The 24,080-nt window shown below is 34.5% G+C and overlaps 4 protein-coding genes, 1 long non-coding RNA gene and 1 pseudogene across 5 annotated transcripts; 1 reads left to right on the top strand and 5 right to left on the bottom strand.

Annotated features, from left to right (window-relative positions):
* The first annotated feature begins 1,054 nt into the window (after window positions 1-1,054).
* Window positions 1,055-5,597, top strand: LOC123909237 (nephrocystin-3). The gene is made up of 9 exons (XM_045960036.1): window positions 1,055-1,238; window positions 2,181-2,411; window positions 2,633-2,864; window positions 3,421-3,571; window positions 3,844-4,066; window positions 4,163-4,254; window positions 4,394-4,529; window positions 4,778-5,109; window positions 5,276-5,597. Exons 1-9 carry the CDS (start codon window positions 1,189-1,191, stop codon window positions 5,524-5,526), a joined length of 1,698 nt encoding a protein of 565 aa, XP_045815992.1. The 5' UTR covers window positions 1,055-1,188; the 3' UTR covers window positions 5,527-5,597.
* A 1,110-nt stretch (window positions 5,598-6,707) lies between these two features.
* On the bottom strand, window positions 6,708-8,561 carry LOC123905132 (protein COBRA-like). Its single transcript, XM_045954768.1, has 4 exons — window positions 8,488-8,561; window positions 8,318-8,391; window positions 7,754-7,913; window positions 6,708-7,670 (listed from the first exon to the last, which is right to left on the bottom strand). The coding sequence occupies exons 1-4, from the start codon at window positions 8,559-8,561 to the stop codon at window positions 7,316-7,318; spliced, it is 663 nt and encodes a 220-aa protein (XP_045810724.1). The 3' UTR covers window positions 6,708-7,315.
* Window positions 8,562-8,911: 350 nt separating this feature from the next.
* Window positions 8,912-10,188, bottom strand: LOC123909233. Its single transcript, XR_006809855.1, has 3 exons — window positions 10,116-10,188; window positions 9,782-9,863; window positions 8,912-8,972 (listed from the first exon to the last, which is right to left on the bottom strand). It is a non-coding gene; the product is annotated as an uncharacterized LOC123909233 (long non-coding RNA).
* Window positions 10,189-13,070: 2,882 nt separating this feature from the next.
* Window positions 13,071-15,373, bottom strand: LOC123909232 (two-component response regulator ARR14-like). Its single transcript, XM_045960032.1, has 5 exons — window positions 14,872-15,373; window positions 14,625-14,771; window positions 14,109-14,450; window positions 13,717-13,793; window positions 13,071-13,595 (listed from the first exon to the last, which is right to left on the bottom strand). Exons 1-5 carry the CDS (start codon window positions 14,990-14,992, stop codon window positions 13,254-13,256), a joined length of 1,029 nt encoding a protein of 342 aa, XP_045815988.1. The 5' UTR covers window positions 14,993-15,373; the 3' UTR covers window positions 13,071-13,253.
* A 2,254-nt stretch (window positions 15,374-17,627) lies between these two features.
* LOC123905131 lies at window positions 17,628-20,761 on the bottom strand (annotated as a pseudogene).
* A 1,449-nt stretch (window positions 20,762-22,210) lies between these two features.
* On the bottom strand, window positions 22,211-23,672 carry LOC123909231. Its single transcript, XM_045960031.1, has 3 exons — window positions 23,448-23,672; window positions 22,870-22,946; window positions 22,211-22,755 (listed from the first exon to the last, which is right to left on the bottom strand). The coding sequence occupies exons 2-3, from the start codon at window positions 22,915-22,917 to the stop codon at window positions 22,357-22,359; spliced, it is 447 nt and encodes a 148-aa protein (XP_045815987.1). The 5' UTR covers window positions 22,918-22,946; window positions 23,448-23,672; the 3' UTR covers window positions 22,211-22,356.
* Window positions 23,673-24,080: the final 408 nt, after the last annotated feature.

Genomic DNA, 24,080 nt, shown 5'->3' with positions numbered 1-24,080 from the left:
TCTTTCAACTTCTTTATCTTATTTTCTCGTGGCACTCTTCTGTCTTTGTTTCTTCTTTTCACCCATTACAATTGGATCGTGGAGGATGAGTAAAATCCCTAGTAATTTGATAGAAATTTTCACCCATTACAATCTTATCGTGGAGGATGATAGAAAGTTTACTTTTTGTTGATAAGATGTACTAGTAAAATTTTTATAAAAAAATGTAGTATTATTTTATTTATCATCTACAAAAGTGTATTTCCTTAGAAAAAAAATCTACCGAAGTGTCATCTAAATAATAATAATATAAAATTCATTAATTAAATAAGTAATAATTATATTAAATTACTTAATAAAAACACTAACATATATGATACTCCCCCTAGATCCTAATTATAGCAGAATATTTACTTTTTAGATACATTGAAATTTTAATGTATCTAGTCTATATTATAGTCTAGATACATCAAACTTTGAATGTATATAAAAAGTTAATTTTTTCTTATAATTAGGACTAGAGGGAGTATGACTTAATGATATAAAAAAACTCTGATTCGACCGATTTAATAGCTATATAATTTTATTATAGAGACCGATTCATTCTACCAGTTTACTCTGATTTAATCCGGTTTGTCATGCGGTTCGACCAGTGACTCAGTGGTTCAACCAATGACCCAATGCCCTCATCGGTTCGATGACCTATCCGATTTTTAAAACACTGTTTTTAAGCTCAGACTCTTAAATTAGTCCATCCTGCCACACCCCCCTTTTAGACGGGCTTAAATGTAGCGCACAACCCGCTTTGCCATCGATACATATTATAGGGGTAAATGTAGCGCACATTTTTTAAAATTCCACATTTAAGATTCCCCTATAATTACATAAGAACAACCCGTATAATACGACCCGGCCCGCTTTGCCATAAGAACAATAAAGAAGATAGGGGTAATTGTGGAATTTAAAAAATGGGAGGTGGGAATCTTAAAATGGTGAGGGGTTATTAACATTTTGGAAATAAGAAAACCCGAGAAGAAGCCCAAGAAAAAAAAATAAAAGAGACGGGCCTTGATCGACTCAAAAATCCAACAACACAAAGCCGCGCTTTATCCTCTCTGCAACTGTGTTTTGTTCTGTTCTGTTCTGTTCTATATGTGAACTAAGCTAAGGTTTTGATCCTAAGACGAAGACAAGGTTTTTGTGTGTACTATGGAAGCTTCTTCGTGTTTTCTTCCATCACCCTCTTTCATTGGATTCAGGTTCCTTCTGTTGTCTTTCTAAATTCCGTATTGTTTTTTTACTTGGTTCTTTAATTCTTTGCTTAACTCAATTCCCAACTTTAAAATGAAGCATTTATGTGTTCAACATTTTGCATTGATATCAATTAATCATTTTATGATTTCTTCATAGTTGAAGTAGCAATTTCAGTGAGGGATTTTTATTTTTAATTTTTAATTTTTAATTTTGAGCTAGCTTAATTGTCATTTTATGAGATTATTAAGACATAATATTTAGTTCTATGTGTGGAAATGAAGATGATCATTGTGGGAATCCATCTCTGAATAGACTATGTTCCAATGTTGGTTCTATTGATTTAAGTTTATGCCTGTTTTTTTTTTTTTGAAATTTAGTTTATGTTATGTCTGTTCTTGGCTATGAAACACTGACACAACACGGACACGTCAAATCGACACCGATAATAATTTGAGAAAATGACATAATTCAGTATAATCATAAGTGTCGGTGTCGAACCAGGACACACCTAATCCAATGAGTGTCCGTGCTTCATAGGTTTGATATATTGTATGATGGATTTGAACACCAGTATTCTAAGGATTTGTCTAATAGGCACAAGTGAGACAAGTCTTTCACCATGCACATACTTGTTTTCACTTTTCACCATTGGATCATTTCATCCAATGGTGAGACTTATTGGCCCAATGGCGAAAACAAGTTTGTGCATGGTGAAAGACTTGTCTCACTTGTGCACCATAGTCATAGACTTGGCCGTACTCTAATGCATAGTTTAGGTGCAAGTCTTTAGGTAAGAGACATGTTTAATATGTAACTGCAGATAATTGTTTCTGGTTATCCTTATTGTATTAGAGCTGGTGGGAGTGTTGACTTTTTAATGTACGTGTTTGATTGCAATAATTTGTGATGACTTGGTCTAATATATTTTGTTATCTATTCCATATTAGGACGAGCAAAGAGCTTCCACATGTGCTCTCGGTGCATGAGTTCAAAAGAATAATATGCTTCTCGGTTTGTAATCAAAAGCAAAGTTACAATGAAAAGCTTTACATTATACCTATTAGGACCATTTCTCGATTCTGCATTTCAAGATCTTTCACTAGGTCGTTGGAACTTGGAGGGACAGGAACGCAAAGTGATGCTTATTCAGGTTATTCAGCTCCTAATGACAATCAGAGGTGCAAATTGGTTCACATGATATCGACTTCTTCCTGATATTATTTATGCCTGTTTTATTTTGAAGGACTCTTAGATTCTAATGCCTAACGATTTTTATCTTCTACGAAGAAAGTATTTTTGTGTCATTGTTATTTTGAAGGACTCTTAGATTCTAATGCCTAAAAAAATTTATTCTTGAATTAACAATGTCCATTGACTGTGCAAATTCCACATTCAACAGATTCAGCAACTATGAGAAAGAATTGGAAGAATTATTTGGTGAAGTGAAAAAAATGATCAAGATGGGAAAGAAAAATGATGCCATAGACCTGCTTAATGCAAATTACGAAATAGTGAAAGAGCGGCTTGATGCAGGCACTAAAGGCATAGAGGAAGCTGCTATTTTAGATGTACTAGCTCTGGGTTACATGGCTGTTGGAGACTTGAAATCTGTTGGTTGTATGTTGAATTTGGTATTTTTTTTTCTCAACTCTCGTCTTGTATATTCTCCAGTCATTTTGATTTCTCATGTCAACGTGGTTTCCATTACTTCAACTCTCTGAATTCATATCATGTAGAGGTTTCATATCATAGGTATAGTAATCAATATTCTATGCCTTTTTAACTGTTTCGAGAGTAAATACTCAAGAATAGAGATTTACAGTATGGTATTAGTACCATACTTTTCTATAATGAGAATAAAGGAGGAGTCAATTGTTGATTTTATTTCATTTTCTACTATGAGTTAAACAAAGTTGTAATGGTTTGTCAACCTTGAATGAATAAATGGTCGCCAATAATTTATGCAGTCAAATTATCTGCAATCCTAGTCCAACAAGCATATTTTCATGTACGAGACTGAATGCTTCCACCTGTGGTTTCTAACTTTCTATCAGTATCGCATGTTTGACTCTCTTGTATGGAAGTAGTTTCTTTTGTATCTGTCTTAGTATATGCTTACCAAACTCATAGTTGCAATAATTACTTGTTCTCTATGATGTGCACTTATATATTTTCTTTAATGGTCAGTTGCAAGAAGTTGTTGATACCTTAAAGGATGATGCACCACATCAAGACTCAATACTTATGCATATGGGAAGTATGTATGCGACATTGAACAAGTTTGAAGAGTCAGTGGACATGTATCAAAGGGCTGTCTACAATGTGGAGAAGAATTTCGGTGAGTGCACTTTTTCCGTTAGTAATGTTAGTCTTATTTTTGATATATTATTATTTACCTGCAATTATGATTGTTGGTATGTTGAGTTGCTTATCTGTTTGACCAAAAGATTGGTGCTATTTTCTTGACATTTTTCTGTCGGGGGTGTCTAGTTAGAGGCTACTTAAACAGTTTTCCATCTCTAGTGGATAGATACCTATAGGAAATGATCCGTGTATTGTTGCGTTCCATTTTTCAAAATTATGGTAGTCTAAATATAATTCTTCTTTTAGGTAAGGATAGCACTATTCTTGTAACACCCTATTTGGGTATGGCAAAATCTCTTGGTTCTATTGGAAAAGCAACAAAAGCAATAGAGACATACCAACATGTAATCACTCTTTTGGAATCAAGTAAAGGTGCTGAAAGTAAGCATTTGGTTGTACCTTTACTTAGTCTTGGAAATCTTTTACTGAGAGAAGGACGAGTCAATGATGCAGAATGTCATTTTACGAGGTAAACTTCCTAATTTTGTTTTCTCATTCCATATTTATTGCTCTAATGGCTCTCTGCTTTTTTCTATATTAACTCTTATTTATTGTTTTTCGCTAGGGTTCTAAACATATATACCAAAGTATATGGAGAAAATGATGGAAGAATTGGAATGGCTATGAGTTCCCTAGCCCAAGTGAAGTGTGCTCTAGGTAACTTCATAATTACTGCAGCAATGTTTTGTTCTCTCTTTAAATGGGTTTGAAGTACATGCTCCAATTTCTTATTTCCTTTTCTTTTTTGTGTTATCATCAAGTTTAGGCACATATTGATGTGAAATATATTTTGCAGGGAAGTCAGATGAAGCGATTCATTTGATCAAACGTGCTCTTAAGGTCATGAAGGATTCAAATTACATGTCACCGGACAACAGTATAATGGAAAAGATGAGGGTAGATTTAGCCGAATTACTCCATACTTCTGGGAGGTAAGCTTTATAAACCTGGTAGTAAGAGCAAAAGATTTAAGTACTTTTGGCATTTAAGAATAAAGTCAGACAACTTTAAGTAATTTTTACGCACTGTTTATATCTTTAGAAAACCTAATGACTTTGTTGTACCGCTAAGAATAAGATTCTAAGAAGTACTGATAAGTATTAAGCTATTTGACTGAAACTTGATGTATATGTAACTAAACACTTATTGTGATTGGTGGTTTCTATTGTTTTACTTAAAGAGGACAAGAAGGCAGAGAGATATTAGAGGAGTGCCTATTGATTACAGAGACGTACAAAGGAAAGGAGCATCCCAGCTTAGCAACGCATATGATAAATCTCGCGACTTCATACACACGGTCAAAGAATTATGCGGAGGCTGAGCATTTGCTGAGAAGAAGTTTGCAAATCATGATAAAGCATAAGGGAACTGATAACCAATCCATCAGCTTCCCTATGTTGCATCTAGCAGTTACACTGTACCATTTAAAAAAAGACGAAGAAGCAGAGAAGCTCGCCCTGGAGGTTTTACGCATCCGTGAAAAAGCTTTTGGAGTAGATTCTCTTCCTGTCGGTAAATTTCCTCTCCCCTGACTGAAAACATGTTCAGCCTCAAGTTTACATGACACTAGATAGCGCAATTGTTCAGAATTCAGATACTTCCATTTAGTTGCATTTTGCGTAGTATGGTTTTTTTCTTCCTTATGAAACCGACATTTATCGTATATTACGCATGACAGGAGAGGCTTTGGACTGCTTAGTGTCTATTCAAATGAGACTTGGTAAAGATGATAGTGAGTTACTGGAGATGCTTAGAAGGATCCTGAATATCCAAGAGAAAGGATTCGGACATGAGAGTGAGCAGGTTTTAGTTACCCTAAAGAAAATTGTATACTACTTAGATAAGTTAGGGAGAAAAGGTGAAAAGCTTCCTCTGCAGAGAAGGTTATCTTTGCTTAGGAAGAAGTATAAGCAGATGGTCCATGACTAAATTTGTAAATATGTTATATAATGTTTGTGATATTTTTATCCCATTTTCATGCATGAGGCATTTTGTTCATATGTTTATGTGTGTTATCAATTATGGTTTCTTTGTGAGGTTAAATGGAGAATGAATCCTCTCGATTTTTCATCTCTTATGTCTTAATGTTATCAATCTCACAGTTGAATGGAAAAAGATGAGATGGGTTTTTTAATATAAAAAATGAAAGTAAAAAGGCTCAATAGGTAAAATGATAATACATGAGAGATATGAGAGAATTTTGTTTGAGATGATTCATTCCCGCTTGAATGACATTCTTTTTGTTCACGTTCGGAGTTGGGGCTCGAATTAGAATGAGAGATAAAATAACAATGTTAAAGTAGGACCGGAGATCAAACTGATGAAACTTCCGAGTGATGGTTCAATTGATTTATCCGGCACAAACCTTGGTTGAATCAGATGACAAATAAATAAATAAATATTTACAAAAGTTTAAAAGAAAATGAATGTAAAAAATCAAAATTGGTTGAATCAATTGTGGTTGAACTGTGATTCAACCGAAATGCAAAATAATCAGGATTCAACCAATTGAAAAACAAGCTTGTTTTTTATTCAACCAATTGTTTACACAAACATGTTTTTACAGGTCAGTAATATTATGAATGACCGCTAAAGTGTATTAATAATTCTTTATACAGATGATACTGGTATGCTCTGGTATAAAATTCTTTAATGATCTCTTAATGGAAGTTGGATCAGGTAGAAATGTTCAATCAAAAGTGCTTTTTCAAAAGAACAAGGAAACATTCACATTCAACCAAGGATGGACATTTTCTAGGAGAGTCTACTGCAATGGTGAAGAATGCATGATTGTCTTCACCTGATTCCTATCATTTCCTCCCTAATTCTTCTCCAGTGAATGTGTTGTTTGATTCATGAGTACTAGTAACAAAATGATGAAGATAACTCTCAGCGAAGATTTTTGTCTTATGTAAATGTGTTATAATGCTATTATATCTCTCTAATGCAATGTCATGTTTGAATAAACAGTTTAATTAAACACTTATTATATAAAAGCTTATGTATAAACTATTTCACTAACAAAATAAAATAGTCACATTATTTTCATATAATTGAAGAGCTTATGAACATGTCATAAGAAGTTTACATAAGCTATCTCAAATAATCTCATTAGTGTTTAAATCGGTGGATAAACTCAATTAATCCAAACAGAACCAATACTAATTCCAAGCAAGATACTAAAGAAAGAAGGGAAAAAAAAACGATCCAAGTAGAAGCAGAAAGTAGAAATTAAGACCATTAGCATTTCAAATATACTGAATCCTTCAATATACAATCGTGGGATGCACGAGAAAATCTTGACTTGCCATCTGGGTGTCGTCCTTCTGATTGCCTCAAAAACCAAATTGACATCACAAATATGAAGCCAAAACTGGTTTGACTGAATTTTTTTATTACAATGAAGTATAACCACTGGTTGGAACCTTAAATGTATGCATAAAATACTAAGACTACCAAGGAGGCCATTACTAAAGTAAACAATGAAACCTCTTGCCGAGAACCGGAATTAGGTAACCATGGATACGCATCGGGTGGTGGCATCACACAGTTGTCGCCATTGAAGTAGATTCTATGAGGGAAACCCCAACCCTTCTCAAAACTGAAATGTGACCTATCCTCCTTTCGAAAGAGTAGCTCAGATTGTACATTACCACTAGGGCCAGCATGATTAAGAAAATCATTATAGTCACTCCCCACAGCATTGCTGTATCATCTGTTAAAACCAACTCATACCAGTAATTAAGAAATCCAATACTAAAGAAACATGAATTAAACAAGTCCGGATAATACTTATTGAACCATAAGGATTTAATGACTTGTAGTTCAAACTGAATAACTGAGTCAGATTATTGAAGTTCGGATGCTGAACTACCAAGTTCCAATCTGAGTAATTCATACGGTAATTAAAATTAGTTATAGAAACCTTCACACGCCAGTATTCCTTGTAGTTAACTTTGACATGCCAATGGATTTGGATTGGGCACATGTGGCTGGTACATTGCACCAAAGGTGATAAATTATTCTTTCCGTTACTACCAGCAACAACCGAGGCCAAATGTGGCGTATTTGGACTGTAACCACAAAGAAAAGAAATATGGGCGTACAACTTAGAAACTAGAAGAAAGTTGCAGTACGGTTGGTGAAAGATACATACTTTACACAACTCCCTGACTGAGATGAGTTACTCTGACAGCCGCATGCACAAGTTGGGCAGGATACAATGGTTTCGTTGTAAAAAGCTGAGAGGGAGACGCAGCAAGTGGGAGTTTTCTGAGCCAAAAATTGTGAATACAGGCACGTAACATTCCATGTCACTGCAATGAATCAAAACCATGGTAAGATTCTGTTGGTTACAACTTAAAGCGAAGTGATTTTGACATTCAATAATTTGGAGAATTTTAAGAAAACTGAAGTTAATTTGTGTTTTTTATCTTAATGAAAATCACTTTTTAAAAAAAACTTCATCTATCAAAAATGATTTTTAAGAGAAGCTACTCAAAACAACTTCCCAATTTAAGCAACTACCCAATTTTTAATAGAAACTACTCAAACCAACTTCTAAATTCTCATTCTTTTATAAACTTCTAAAAATTCATTCTTTTATAAAAAAGTGATTTTTTTGGAAAACAAAACCCTGTAACAAACAGACTCTAAATTGTGGCAGACTAGACAAACATATTTAAAACAGTAAAACAAGCGTAGAAGTTCATTAACTTACTGAGTGCTTGGATCACTCTCCTTTTGTCAGGTTGAATAAACTGAGTAGGTCCCACAATTTTTGCTGGCCCAAACCTGGAAATGTTATGAAGATTCAAATGAATAACCATAAACCGTAACTGAAAGCAAAGTATAAGCAACATGCAGTTAATACATTATGGAGATGTGTACTTTTCTTCTTCAACTTCAAAAGTAATCATGTAATTCTCTGTACGGATGCAGTTGGGAAAATTGTTTGGCTTCATGCCGCTGCCTTTGCTGTGATAGGATTCAACATTCTTCTGATACTTGTCCCTATAATGTTAATATCGTTCAGTATATTCGTCTAAAGACCTCGCGCAGATTTTATATGAACTCCAGGAGAATAAATACTCAATTTGGTCCCTGAAATTGTAAGAGCATATAAACCTAGCCCTCTACATTATCAATATTCCAAAATGATCCCTAGAATTCCATTTTTGGAATATTGTTAATGTAGGGGACTAGGTCGATACAGTCCTACAATTTAAGGAACCAAATTGGGTATTTACTCAATTCTTCGAAAAATGATAATGAAGACAAAAGTAACAGAGCTCAACTGCAAAAGTGACGTGATGGATGAATTTCATTATGCTCTAACTCTGGACTTCATTTTATGTGGATTTCATCTGAAACCACTAGATAGAAATAGATCTCATTATTATTATGAAAGCACGGCAGAACTGAAACAAATAAATCATCCCGACAAAAGAGAAAAGGAGTCCACCTTAAAGACAGTCACTAGCAGAAAACTCTAAACTAAGCTGAGGATCCATCCGGAGATCAGGTTTGACACTACTTTTTGAACATTATAGTTATAATAGGGTAAAAGAAGACTGGTAAATTTAGGATACCGGTGGTAAAAAAGCAAAGTCATAGCTCAAGGATGTCATTCAGAACAGAACTACTAGATTATTCCCAAAAAAGAGAGCTACTAGAAATTTCACTGTGAAAATTAGGTATTCTAATACAGCCTCTACTCTAATCCCAATGGAAAATTAAGCCAAAAAAGGCAAACACGGGGATTTTATCCAATTATGTATCAAGTTTAAGAGGGACAATGTACTTGAATGTATTTTATTCCCAAGACACGGTTTTTCAAAATAATGGAAACATTTTTTATTTCAGCAATGATCAAAAAGCAAATGAATCGAAGAAAATTCAAATTCTAAATACTGAAGCAGACCTATACAATTCCGTCGAAGTAGTTCATTCAAAATTGAGTGTACAACGACACTTTTATTTGATGCATGTGATGTCATATGGATAAAGGTAAACCCAACCCCAAATCTACAAAAACTTGTTTGGACACCATATGTTATGAATTTTCTTCCCCTAATGGAGAATACACAAAAAAATATAGAGAGAGCATGCAACTAAACAGGTGAATAATATGCCTTTGACAATTGAGTCCCATACCATATAGTAGATGAGTCAGGAGTAATACCGAGAAAATATCCCCCTGGTTTCAGTAGAGATGACACGTTTAGAAGAAGTCTCCGTGCTTTCTCTTCAGTTTCAAAACACAACTGCATTAGAGATATTAGTCAGAAGAGGACCAGCAAGCAAATCCGAGGGGACTAAATATCAAGAGAGCAAAAAAGTGTCAGAAATGATAATGACTGCAAGCAAAAACTAAAATATCTCAAAAGGAGTTGTTGAGACACTGCCTATCTGCATTTACTTACTCTATCCTCATTTTTGAGGACTTATCATGCAGAGTAAAAACAAAGGGTTATAAGATAAGACACTATAAAAAAATGAGAAAGTAAATATGAGACCTGCAAATGCTGCAAACAGCAGACAAAATCAGCTGTATTGGTCTTCTCCTCCAAATGCACTTCTACATTTTCCTGTCAAGAAAAATAAGTTAGTATTAACAATAGATACAGAACAGAATTGTATTGTATCAAATTCAGCGGTTTAAGGCGAGAAGACCCCAAAAGTGCACGGGTCAACAGCCGAAAGTTGGTATCATAAGAAAATAAAATATTGGTTTAAATATGATTTTGGTTTTAATCTCTTGTAAGTTCTTTTGTTTAGGTTTTAGTCCTTGCAAATTCAAAAACTATTGTTTTTAGTCCCTGAAGTCATATGTGGGATAATATAATCACGCCATGTGGCCAATAACCTGATATTAGGAACTAAAAGCAAGAATTTTGAATCTGCAGGGACTGAATCCAAACAAAAAAACTCGCAGAGAGACTAAAACCTAAAAACACTATAATTGTGGGGACTAAAATCATATTTAAACCGAAACCATTAGGTTTGGTCTAGTGGTGAAAGAATTGGTAGTATGCATGAAGTCCTAGGTTCGACCCCCATTGGCTCCATTGTAAACCAAAAAAAAAAAAATCATATTTAAACCTTTTGATCCATTTACATCAAATAAGTAACAAGTTCAATCTATAAAACCCTAAGTTGTTTATTGCTAAGAGTTCCAAATAGGACCAACATATTTTTAGCAAAAATGGTTAAAAATTGAGTATTTAAGAAAGGTTTAGGGTGAGACAGTGACTAACAGTTGAAGGGTCAAGCTGAAAGAAATCAGCAGAGTATGATTTCCTATTGCTCTCCCAAGCTTGTCGAATTTGGTCTATCCCAGACGAAGAAACATCTGATACAAATACAATGCAACAACAACAGTGCATTAATTAATTAATTAATTGAGGTGTTAAAGAAATTGAATTGAAGAAGCATATGTTATGTTATGTTATGTTACATACCGATACCAATGTAGTGGGCAATTTGGGCGTCGAGCCATTTATCAGCATCAGTGCCACCACCACAATACAACTCGCAAACCGTGGCGTAAGGGTCAGCGGATATCTTGATGAGAGCCATTTTTGCTTGATGGTTTGAATCGCTTTTGCATTGAGTCGGATAGCTCCATGTGCAAACATACGAGAAGACGTTAGTCACTACATTCAAGTTTGAGCATATTTCCAACATAATTGCCTTCAAGTGCAGGGGAAGTGTGGCACCACCGAACACAATCAGCCTAGGACCAATGTACACAGGCCTCTCCGGCTGCAACCACTGGTGCCTTACCAGTGAAACTATCAGACAGGAAAATATAATAATGCCATAATAAATACACGCAGCAGGTTTAAAAAATGATTACACCAGTAGATCCTGCCAGTGCCACCTCTAACAATTTCAGAAAGGTCTGATGGAGATCAAGGGTTATAGGGGAAACTTTTCAAGCGTTGGAGTTGAAGGGTTTTCAGTGTAGAACACCAATAACAATTTCACAGAAAGGAAAAACAAGGTCCAAAACTAGATATTTAACCAAGTGTAGCCATTGAACAAGGACAAATAAAACAGCCAGTTATCCAAAATAAATATCAATCTCAGCAGGACAAAGGAGTTTATCTAGGTGCAAATAAAATGCTAACAGTATCATTTAGCGGCCAGAAAATGCTATGGATCTGCTACGACTCTTCCACAACGCCGCCATTTCCCTGCAAATCGCGGCCACTATTTCCGCTTCTCTAAATAGCGGAAAGTGGACCTCTGGCGTAGCGGGGAGGGGGTCTGCCGCTACGCTATCCCGCTATAGAGCGCTATTAACATCGTAGAATAAAACACTCACAAATTCAATAAACCTTGATTTCGATTCGACCCAATATTGCATTTTTTGTTCACAACATTGCCATATGGCTTCCCGAGTTCAATCAGTTCCTCCTCCGCACATTCCCATGGCAAGTTTCTCAAGTGAAGCATCTTCGATGGTGGTTGGGTGTACCGGAACTGTTGCTGACTAGAAACCGATACCATTTCAGACAATAACCTTAAACCTGCTGAATTACAATATCCATTTCAAAATCAGCTACCATATCATATTATCTTATAATCATACAACTGTATCCACAATGCATAATTCAGTTTTCCCAAAAATAATTTCCAACAAATTACATTACATTCACTACTTCACACACTCATAATTTAGCTAGCATGATTCGTTTATAGATAACATTATACAAATGCAATAGCATATTTAAAAAAAAAAAAATTGAAATCCAATTAAATCAGTGTGCAGTTGCTAAGGGGAAAAAATAACAAAGCTTAGGGGTAACAATATAGTGCATATGAAATTGAAATTCCAGAAATAAAAAAAACAGAAAAGAGATGTAAACACCAAAACTGAAGCAGCACCATAGGGATGCAGGAAATACTTTCATCTTCGCCGCACAATCAGACCAACACTGCAAATCGAAACAAGACCTTAAAAGGAAAGGCACCAGAGCCACCAAAATTCCTAGAAAAGCTCCCCGTAGATACACAAAACACTAATGCAGACACCAAATCTTCCTAATCAAATTCAGAAACAACTATCACAACACAAATATTGCATATTAAACAATTCCAACTACTCCAACGTTACCCTTATGTTTGAGCATATTTCCAACATAATTGCCTTCAACTGCAGGGTAAGTGTGGCACCACCGAACACAATCAGCACCAATATACACAGGCCTCTCCGACTGCAACCACTGGTGCCTTACCAGTGAAACTATCAGACAGGACCAGCCCCAGGTACATACTACAATACAATGGACCTGAAAGTATACTAACACACCTGCAAAAGCTGAAAGGGTCTCACCCTGAATATGGATGACATTGTTAATAATTGGTTGGTTAAATCAATTGATTGACACTATAATAAAGCAGAACCAATCAACCATCAATAAAGTACTCTGCAGAATGGAAAAAGGCGCTGAAAATTCTTAATGGAATGCATTAAAAAGAATATTTTTATTGATTCAATATGAACAAAAAACAGAAATGGGTCTTTTATAATAGTGCCCTTGTTACAAAGCATAAGCCTAAAGCTTAATTGATATACTAACTATGACTAAAATAGAAACGGATGTCGTGAAGGTAGAATGAGATATTCAATGTTGCCTTCTTTATAGTCACCATATCCCATTGTGTAACTCATCGTTAAGATTGGGGAATAAATCGGTCAAGTTAAAAAATATGTCGGAATCGTCACATTGATCAGGTGGTGTCATTGAATATTGCCCAAGCTGTGGAAGAGAGGTGCTAGGGGAATCAATGCTCTCAGCTGAAACAGCATAGTTGTTATTGTGTATATCATCGTTAAGATCGGGGGAAAAATCAGTCAAGCTAAAAAATACTTCGGTTTCATCAATTTCTGTCCAATTATCATGACATTGATCCTGTGCTTGTGTTTCATTGTTCTTCTGATTCATCTTTGAATTTTTTATCCCACCATCTAAATACATTTTATATTTCTGCAAAAGAACGTAACAGATACAGAAGTGTTAGTGATAAAACACTTCATAAATTTCAGATTCAAATTACACAAAACACTAATGTATGAAATTTAAACAAGAAACTAATATAAAAACCAACCTGCAAATGACTAGCTACATGCTGTAATTCCAAGCCAGGACAATCCATGATCTTCAGAACTTTTTTAGGCTTTGCATCTGAAAGAAAAGGATGCACATAAGTAAGTTTTTTGAAATGCAAACAATTTATTAAGCCTCCGATCAAGGCACAAGAAGGGCCAAGAAAGGGGGGGAAGCCGGAAAACAATGAAAGGTGGAGCTAGAGCTCTAACCAAAGAGCAAGTTACAGACCCAAAAACAGAGTAAAGAAACACAACAACAAATACGACAAGCAGCAGAACAAAACAAACATAAAACTGATGCACATAAGTAAGTTGATTATCATTATTGAGTTCTTGAAGAATAGAATACAAACAAGTGCAAAAAACAAAAAGTCTGATGAAAGATTCATACTTTTAATCCCAAGATGATTCACGACCGACACAAATTTTTGGTGCAAATCATCTGTCCAAGAGAAACGAGCTTTCTTTGCCAGAGGTTGTTTAGAAACATGAACCTCATCATCTCTTCCTCGCTTTTTAAGCCCTTTAGCCTCGCTTTCCTTTTGCACTAGATGTTCTCTTCCTAGCTTTTTAAGCCCTTTAGCCTCGCTTTCCTTTTGCACTAGATGTTGCCGCACGACATGTTGCCACATATTTTTGAATAGATTTTCATCCAGTGGTTTGGCCCAGTAACTACAAGCCCCGTTGGAAATGGAATCCATAACAGAACAGGTTCGGTTATCAAGCGACATCACTACAAAATAAAAATAATAACAGGGTGAGTCACATTTGTTAATTAATTAATGGAAAGGTGTAACCAATGATGAGTTTAAGGAAGAAAATAAAAATAATAACAGGGTGAGTCACATTTGTTAATTAATTAATGGAAAGGTGTAACCAATGATGAGTTTAAGGAAGAACTACTTACTAATCACTGGAATTTTCAAATGTGAAGTCACTTGTTGAACAAATCCATAAGTATCTTGTTGTGGAATATGAGTTTCGATGACAATGATGTCGAAATGTTGTCGGGACAAGAAATGCGTCGCTTGAGAAGTGGTACTGCATGTTGTAACTGCAATAAAAAAACATTAAGAGTTAGAACAAAAAAAAGATGAAAAGTAGTTTAGAATAATAATTAAGGTGTGTGAGTGAGTGAGTGAGAAAGTAAGTACCTTGATAGTGTAATTGATTACAAATGTGGTGAATAGTGTAGAGATCGTAGGTGTCATGATCGACTGCAAGTACTCTAAGCCCAGCGGGGAATGATGGATTGTTAGTAGTGAAAAGGTTCATATTTGCGATGAATGAATGAATGAAATAGAATAATGAATGAATGAATGGATTGTAATGAATGAATAATGGAAGTGAGAGTGAGTGAGTGAAGAGGGTATAAAGTAGAAGGAGGAAAGACTCTGAAAATGAAGAATGAATAAATAAATTGCATAAGTAAGTAATTGAATTGAAGCGATGAAATTAGAGAAAGAAAAGAAGAAATTAAAGAAAGATGAAAACTTTACCTAATTGATTGTTGAATGGAATGAAATGAGAGCGATGAACAGAGCGATGATGAACGCAGCGATGAAATCAAAGCGATGAATGAATGAACAAAGGAAGGAACTTGAAAGCAATGGGTAGTGAGTGAGTGAGTCTCTCAGTGAGTTTTCTGAAAGTGAGTGAATGAAATTTTGACGGCGCAATCAGTGAATGTATTTATAATAACTCGAATTTTTCCGCAACGGTCAGAATGGCCGCGTGACAGCTGTGATGCGTTAAGTTTACAGCTGTATTTTTTTTTTTTTTTACATAGGCTTTTATTGTGAGTTTTCTGCATCATAATATTTTTTTTCCTTTTGTCCTTTTGAAATATTTTCAACCTTTAATTTTTTCAACCTTGAATCTTTCTATTTTCTGTTATATAATTTTTTTTCAAGCCTTAAGATTTATCATCATTGGTAAATATTTCTTATAAAAAGGACATGAGGGACTAATAATTACACGTTTAAATTTAATTCAATTATTAAAATCTTGAGTTAAATAAGATTTTTGTCCCTAAAAATGTATAGGGAAGATGAGATTGATAAATTTAATTATTAAAATCTAGTGATAAATCTTAATTAATTGATATATTAATAAAGCACCTACTATTCTATTTTTAAAATTAATAAAATATCTCTATAGATCATATAAATACTTTTTCACAAAAAGTACCACTAATTTTTTATTTATTTTTTAAGGAAAGAGTACCACTAATTGATTTACTATATTTGGTGTCATTGTTCAATTAAAACACTACTTTTAAGAGGAATTTTGAAATATTAATGCATAATAAAATTAAATGAATATTAAATATACTCGTGCTCCGTGCTAGAACAACCTGAGTTTTCAATATGGAAGAAGAAATTGAACTTTTCAAATGATTTCTTACAACACAAGGAATGATGCAAAAGCTTAGAAGGAAGCAATAGAGAAACAATTTGGACAAAAATAAGCAGCTTCTGCTGCCTCAGCCTCCTTACTTAGCCTTAGCTTCAGCTTTCAACCTTTCCTTCTCCTCCATCAGTTTGGTCAAGTCCTCTTCTCTCCCTTCTTTTCTCAATTCCACCATTTTTCTAAAATAGCTAACAGCATCATAAGGCTGGCTCTCTTTGAAACAAGTATCCATCAACAAGCCATATGTATACTCCTCCTCAGGGTTCACCCCTTTACCTTCCATTTCTCCATAAACCTCCTCAGCTTCCAAAATCATCCCTTTATTACACAACTGTTCAATCAAGTTATTAAAGGACAACGTATCCGGCCTAAATCGATACTCACCCATGCTCCTAAAAACCTGAATTCCTCCTTGAATCTTCCCTCAACACAATAACCATCCACCATGACATTAAAGCTTCCCAAATTAACAACCAACTTGGCGGGAGGAATTATGCTTAAAGCTTCCCAAATTGCAGCACAGAACTGTATAAAATCTTACACAGTACTGTATTTATTTATTGCAGCACAGAAAGTAGTATTTGCATCACACTGAGCCAACCTTTTAGACTCAGCTTTGTGAATCCAATAAGCTTCCTCTTGGTGCAAGTTTTCACTATATTCCTTCCAAAGAGAATCTTCCAATGAAGCCAACCTATCATTATATATGCCCAAGTTTGTTATTGATACCTTCAAGTAATTTGAACAATCTATGCTTTTTTCTTCTTTCTGAAGATATTGCCAAAAACATGAATATTCCAATTTTTCAAATTAGAAGTAACTCTATTTATATTATCAATCCAGCTGCTAGAGGGAACCCAAGCCAATTTAATTTGATTCACAAAATCCTCATGCTCTAACCAAGGTCTAAGAAATTTAAAATAATCATCATGCTCAATTTAGAGGACTTGAGTTCATCCATAGTTGCAGAAGCAAGCTGCTTAGCAGTTCAAGATGCCAAGTATGGGATTTTGTAATAGTAAAAAAGAATTAAAAGGGCAATAACTGGTGTAGGACAGCCTCAAGAGGAAGAAGAGGTTGATAAAACTGACTTAGTGCCTCTCCCAAACAAGGTGAGAGGAGAAAATAAATCATCCCCTTCCTCTAAAGTTGTCTCTTCCCCCATATAGACTTCCAATCACAGCTTAGAAGAATTCGTAATAAAAAGGAAGAGGATAATTAATCACTAATTAATAACACAAATCATCGTTAAAATTAAACTTAAACTGCGAAGCCATAATACACGTAGCAAGTTTTAAAAAATGTTTACACCGGTTGCCACCTCTAAAAATTAAAAAGGAAAATATAATACTGAGCAGCAAATAAAAAATTATGAGACAGGGTTTTTATAATACCGCATTTTCATTTATTTTTGAAATACGGTCGAGAGATTCAGAAAGGTCTGATGGAGATCAATGTTTATAGGGGAAACTTTTCAAGCTTTGAAGTTGAAGGATTTTAAGTGTAGCCATGAAGAAAGACAAATAAAGCAACCAGTTATCAAAATGTTTTAAGACATCTCCAATTCATTTATTCTTTTCAAGCATTTATTTAACTGACATCAATCCTCAGTGTACAGATAGGGTTGATTGTTTACCTTTATACTAAGATCTGTATGACGTGAATACGAGAGGTGAAGCTTGCAAAATCCTCCATCATATATGCAGTGTCCTTCCAAGGCTTCCTGGCCACAACAGCTGTCTGAGTATCTGCAAGCGATAGCATGTAACTCTCAATTCTCAAACTTGTAATGACAGTGACAGTACAAAATAAAACAAGGCATCTGGTAAATCTCTAACTATTGATAAGGTTAAAATTCCTCATGTTTCCATGCTGAGACACTGACTTAAAAATGCATACATAGCACTTGAATTATCACTATTATACACCTATCAAAGATAAGTATAGGCCGGGCTTTAAGCCCTCATGCTAATATATAAAAAAATTAAAAAAAAAATTAAAAAAAAAGAAGAAGATAAGAATAGGCCTTGCTGAGAAGAACGTTACTCTCAGTCTCCAGTCTTTTGCCATCCAAACCAACCATGACCTGGAAATATTATAAATGAATACTGCAAAAAATATCCTCAGTATACAGAGTCACATGCAAGGGAAACCCTTGGCGGAAGGCGGACACATAACTGATGTGCATGAAAGCATTCAAGTTAAAACAAGCAATTTGGAGGTTTTCAATTACACAAAGCAGGTGGCAAGATATCTAATTCTAATATGCTGCCCCTTAAAACAAAACAGCCAAAACATTACCTGTCCACCTCCCTCGATGGCTGATTGAGCAACAGGAAGGTAAGGATTGGTATAGTCTCTGTGACATATCAAACCAATATCCACAATAAGTATTAAATTAAAAAAGCTTGATTTCCAGTAAGCCAACAATACCAGGGAAAACAGAAATACCTGCTCCTGTGGCTTTGAAACTTCACAGTTATGTCTGAATGTCCAGAATATGTGATCTTGAGGGTACATGGTCCCACATTTTTGGGGAGCAGATACCTGATAAAGGGTGGGATTAAAGATCAACAATCTGAAATACCAAAACTGGAGAAATAATACGGCTGATTGTTCCAATAACTACAAAGTTGCAGTCCAGCTCAAACATGGCACTTCCATTTAGTCAAATCCTGCCCAGTTGGCATTCTGTAGCTAATCATATTAATCCTATTAAGCCTGGACTCGGACACGGACACGGGACACAACACGGGACAATGTAAAACATAGGACACGTACACGGCTATATATATTTTATATATTAATAAAATAAAGCAATTTATGAGCACAATTTATAAATAGTCTAATGTGAGAAGCAAAAGTTATGTTTATTTAAACTTAGTACTTCAATCAACCAAAAAAAGACATAATAAATCCAACAAAACAAACCGAGTACTTTCAATTAACGAAAATTATCTAAAACGAAATGATACTTGGGCAACAAGAGAAAGTGAAGTGGACGGCACAAACTCAACTCAGAAACAGAAAAAAATAAAATAAGGAAACTTAATAGTTTTTGTTTTTATAGAGGGGAAGTAGAATATGAAGGTAAAAAACAAAACTCTTTTTTTTTTTTAAAAAAAAAAGTTTGAAATTTTTGTTGTTGTGCAGTGTCCGTCATTTAAAATAATGTGTTGTATCCGTATCCAGCGAGTCCCATTTTTATTTTTTTTGCATTGAACACAACAAACACGTGTCAGATACGTGTGTCGGTGTCCGAAACGTGACCTTAACAACAGAGCCATTGCCCTGTTTTTCCTAATTAACAAATCAAAATGATCCTTCAAACCTTATATCCCCTTATTTATTTATCTAATAAATCTCCCCTAACTAACAGTTCTAACTCCCCTAGCTAATTGATCTAACATTCCGAACCACTTTTCATCCATTTTTGTCCTAATATATATTTTGAAATACTAACAGAGAAGTGCTATCTAAATAACACTATGCAAGTTTAAGGCTTTAAAAAAACAACATATATTTTGAAATACTAAAAGAGAAATGCTTTTAGTTGCATGTATTGGTGGTATCACAAGAAATATAACATTAAAAGTGAGCAATGAGCAAAACAAATGAAAATTTCAAAACCATCAAAACAATTGCCATAGATTTTCTCATTAAAAATCTCTAACATTAACCGCAGAAAGTGGGGGAAATAGCTACGCCAAGAACACAAATGAAATGAACAGCACAAAATCTAGTGACTAATCTTATCATATGTACAAGCAAAATGCAGATGATGAGTCAATGAAGCATGGTTGCAAAAACAAGGCAATGTCCTAAACTACAAGAGTTGTAGCAGTCCAGAAGGAGAATAGGGAAGAGGTAGTGATAATGAAAGGAGAAAGGAGAAAGGAGAAAAGAGACAAACACATAAGCACTGTTTCTCCCAAAGCACTAAGCTTCCATCGAAGATATTGCCTTCACATGGGCCTGCTGATTCATTTATTATATACATGTCAACAAGTTTTCCATATCCTGAAAAAGAACACCTAATCACAAAACTAAATGACCAGCATCCTCGTGATGACCGTGCTAGCAAATATAACTTATGCACACATGTCATTGCTTACCAAGTGCAAGACATCAATGCTGATTGCTGATAGGGCATGCATCTTCACCCTCAATTGTTACTAACAATACATTTCCAGCAACATCTGCAGCAGTTTTGTTATGCACTATTTCTTGCCTGTTTGAATATTGCAGATATACAGTTTTCCCTAGCACTTGTGCAGGCTCCGACAATGAGGCATAGTAAGATATCATTGCAATGGCTTGATTCAAATCTGCCTGTAGGTTATGGTAACAACATATAATTTGTAGCTAACAATCAGTAATTTTATTTCATATGAAGGAAAATAATATCAAAATAAAAATAAAACACTCACAAATTCAATAAAAGCTTGATTTCGGTTCGACCCAACATTGCATTTTGTGTTCACAACATGGCCAAATGGTTTCCCGAGTTCAATCAGTTCCTCCTCCGTACATTCCCATGGCAATTTTCTCAAGTGAAGCACCTTTGATGGTGGTTGGGTGTACCGGAACTGTTGTTGACTAGAGACCGATGCCATTTCAGACAATAACCTTAAACCTGCAGAATTGCAATATCCATTTAAAAATCAGCTACCATATCATCATACAACCATATACTCAAATGCATAATTCAGTTTTGTCAAAATTAACCAGATGAGAGCCACTGATACAGCATAATTATTTACATACCATAACAAGAAATGAGAGGAAAAGGCAACTGCTATCACAGAAATCACATTCTAATAGATAAGACTTTGCATCCCCACAACTGCTAATACAAAAAAAATAGTGACCAAATATTATATTATGCTGTAAAAAACATTGTATGAAAGACTATCAACTATGCTCTATGCACCCCGTTATGACAGATACTGGCTACCGCATGACATAATGACCATAAAATCAATAAATTGTCCTAAATGAGAACCATAATAAAAACGTTGTGTCAAATTTGTATATCAGCAGCATAAATCATTAATACTGCTTAAGTGTGAGCCATAGTATAAATGAGAGGAAACAGCAAATGCCATCATAAAAATACATCCAAAATAGATAAGATATTGGTTTCCTCACAACTGGTAATACGAAAGAAAAAAACCGTAATGATGACATAATACCAAAACATTAAGTCATGCCCTAAAAGTAACTCCTGTCCTAGTAATACAAAATTTTCCAACAGCTCCTGTCATAAATCGATCAAAAAAGTGTCTAATGTGCTGAATGGAACACCTTCCTCCTCAGTTTGTTTTACAATTACCTGCTGAAAAACAGTACACAGACCTGAATACAGAACAAATTAGAGAATATGATAATCAAGCAACAGTTCACAAAATAAAACACAACCAAAGTCTCGAAACTGCAATTCACCAGTAAATAATACTTATAAAAAAAATTATGAGATAAACAACCAAACTCTTCTCCTACGTCATAACCAAAATACTAAAGGGGTTTCAAGACAGAATAGACCAATGTCCAATACAATACTCAATAGCTCAATAGTAAAATAGCATAAAATGGGGAAATCATAAATTGCACGATCCTTTCCAACAAATATAATAATTACATGTACATTGATTAGAAAATTTGGTAACAAATGATGATGATCCAAAACAATTTTGCAAAAGAAATCCTAGCATTATACTTCCTCATCAAGGCATCAATAATTTATTATACATCCTCATCAAAGCACCACAAAATGGCAACCTTCAACCTGTTAGCTGTTCACTTCCTCTATCATTTTTAGCCTCTCCTTTGTCTGAACCGTCAGCTTCTGCCATGACATTGTTGGTTAAATCAATTAATTGACACTATAATAAAGCTGAAAGGGTCTCAACCTGAATATGGATGACATTGTTAATAATTGGTTGGTTAAATCAATTAATTGACACTATAATAAAGCAGAACCAATCAACCATCAATAAAGTACTCTGCAGAATGGAAAAAGGCGCTGAAAATTCTGAATGGAATGCATTAAAAAGAATATTTTTATTGATTCAATATATGAACAAAAACACAGAAATGGGCCTTTTATAATAGTGCCCTTGTTACAAAACATAAGCCTAAAGCTTAATTGATATACTAACTATGACTAAAATAGAAACAAATGTCATGAAGGTGGAATCCGATGTTAGATGTTGCCTTCTCTATAGTCACCACATCACATTGTGTATATCATCGTTAAAATTGGGGAATAAATCGGTCAAGTTAAAAAATATGTCGGAATCGTCACATTGATCAGGTGGTGTCATTGAGTATTGACCAAGCTGTGGAAGAGAGGTGCTAGGGGAATCAATGCTCCCAGCTGAAACAGCATAGTTGTTATTGTGTATATCGTCGTTAAGATTGGGGAATAAATCGGTCAAGTTAAAAAATATATCGGAATCGTCACATTGATCAGGTGGTGTCACTGAGTATTGCCCAAGCTGTGGAAGAGAGGTGCTAGGGGAATCAATGCTCTCAGTTGAAACAGCATAGTTGTTGTGACCTTGAAATTCAAATTGATTCATTTTTGAGTTTTTTATCCCACCTTTTAAATACATTTTGTATTTCTGCAAAAGAACATAAGCAGTGTTAATGATAAAACAGTTGCATAAATTTCAGTTTGAAATTACACAAAACACTAATGTATGAAATTTAGACAAGAAATTAATATAAAAACCAACCTGCAAATGACTAGCTACATGACTTAATTCCAAGCCAGGACAATCCATGATCTTAAGAAGTTTTTTAGGCTTTGCTTCTGAAAGAAAGAAAAGAAAAGAATGCACATAAGTAAGTTGAAGAATAGAATACAAATAAATGTAAAAAACAAAAAGACTGAGGAAAGATTCATACTGTCAATCCCAATATGATTGACAGCCGACAGAAATATTTGGTGCAAAGCAGGTGTCCAAGAGAGACGAGTTTTCTTTACAACAGGTTGTTGTTTTGAAACATGAAGATCATCATGATCATCTCTTCCTCGCTTTTTAAGCCCTTTATCCTCGAATGATGGAATGTTAGCAGTGAAAAGGTTCATATTTGATTGTTTGTTTTGCGATGAATGAATGAAATAGAATGATGAATGAATGAATGGATTGTAATGAATAATAATGGAAGTAAGAGTGAGTGAGTGAAGAGGGTAGAAAGTAGAAGGAAGAATGAGTCTGAAAATCAACAATGAATAAACAAATTGCATAAGTAATCGATGAAATTAAAGAAAGAAAGAAAAGAAGAAATTAAAGAAAGAAGAAAACTTTACCAAATTGATTGTTGAATGGAATGAAATGAAAGCAGTGGATCAGTGAACGATGAACCAAGTAAGGAACTTCAATTGATCGATTGCGTCTCTCTCACGAACTTCAATTAAAATGGCGATGAAAGAAGGAACAGCGATTGTTGGGTCAGCGATGAATGAAATTAAGAAAACGGCGATATGATCAGAAAGGAACGGCGATTGTTGTGAAAGTGAGTGAATGAATGAAATGAAATTAAAACGGCGCTATGTTACTATGTATGTATTTATAACAACTGGAAGAAGAATTAGGGTTTAATTTTCCCCAACGGTCACAAACAGCTGTGATGCTGATGCGTATGAGTTAACAGCTGTATTGTTTTTTTTATTTTTTTTACATAGGCTTTAAATAAATATGTCTATTTAATTGGGATTATTTTTTTTCTTTACAACAGCTGTGAAGGACTATTTTTTTTTTTACTAGCATACAAAATAGGTCTATCTAATTAATCATTAGCATTTAAATGAATTTTTATTTTTTTTAGTACATTTATTTGATTTAATTTTTTTATAAGGGTGCAAATGAAATTGTGTATTTGATAAATAATAAATTTATAAAGGACAGGAGGGACTAATAATTACACATTTAAATTTAATTCA

The sequence above is a fragment of the Trifolium pratense genome, linkage group LG2 (assembly GCF_020283565.1).
Source record: "Trifolium pratense cultivar HEN17-A07 linkage group LG2, ARS_RC_1.1, whole genome shotgun sequence".
Lineage (NCBI taxonomy): Eukaryota > Viridiplantae > Streptophyta > Magnoliopsida > Fabales > Fabaceae > Trifolium > Trifolium pratense.
This window is presented reverse-complemented; position numbering and strand designations above follow the sequence as displayed.

What these genes read in the sequence shown, in the direction of transcription:
- LOC123909232 (XM_045960032.1), bottom strand. Translation starts at nt 14,992, where the DNA reads ATGAACCTTTTCACTACTAACAATCCATCATTCCCCGCTGGGCTTAGA. An exon ending in TAATCAATTACACTATCAAG is followed by an intron (nt 14,772 to 14,871) that starts GTACTTACTTTC and finishes TTTTTATTGCAG; the next exon opens with TTACAACATGCAGTACCACT. An exon ending in GAATCATCTTGGGATTAAAA is followed by an intron (nt 13,794 to 14,108) that starts GTATGAATCTTT and finishes CTTTTCTTTCAG; the next exon opens with ATGCAAAGCCTAAAAAAGTT.
- LOC123909231 (XM_045960031.1), bottom strand. Translation starts at nt 22,917, where the DNA reads ATGGATTGTCCTGGCTTGGAATTAAGTCATGTAGCTAGTCATTTGCAG. An exon ending in ATGTAGCTAGTCATTTGCAG is followed by an intron (nt 22,756 to 22,869) that starts GTTGGTTTTTAT and finishes GTTCTTTTGCAG; the next exon opens with AAATACAAAATGTATTTAAA.
- LOC123909237 (XM_045960036.1), top strand. Translation starts at nt 1,189, where the DNA reads ATGGAAGCTTCTTCGTGTTTTCTTCCATCACCCTCTTTCATTGGATTC. An exon ending in CAATGTGGAGAAGAATTTCG is followed by an intron (nt 3,572 to 3,843) that starts GTGAGTGCACTT and finishes TTCTTCTTTTAG; the next exon opens with GTAAGGATAGCACTATTCTT. An exon ending in GCAGAATGTCATTTTACGAG is followed by an intron (nt 4,067 to 4,162) that starts GTAAACTTCCTA and finishes GTTTTTCGCTAG; the next exon opens with GGTTCTAAACATATATACCA.
- LOC123905132 (XM_045954768.1), bottom strand. Translation starts at nt 8,561, where the DNA reads ATGAAGCCAAACAATTTTCCCAACTGCATCCGTACAGAGAATTACATG. An exon ending in TTTGAAGTTGAAGAAGAAAA is followed by an intron (nt 8,392 to 8,487) that starts GTACACATCTCC and finishes TAACATTTCCAG; the next exon opens with GTTTGGGCCAGCAAAAATTG. An exon ending in GAGAGTGATCCAAGCACTCA is followed by an intron (nt 7,914 to 8,317) that starts GTAAGTTAATGA and finishes GATTCATTGCAG; the next exon opens with TGACATGGAATGTTACGTGC.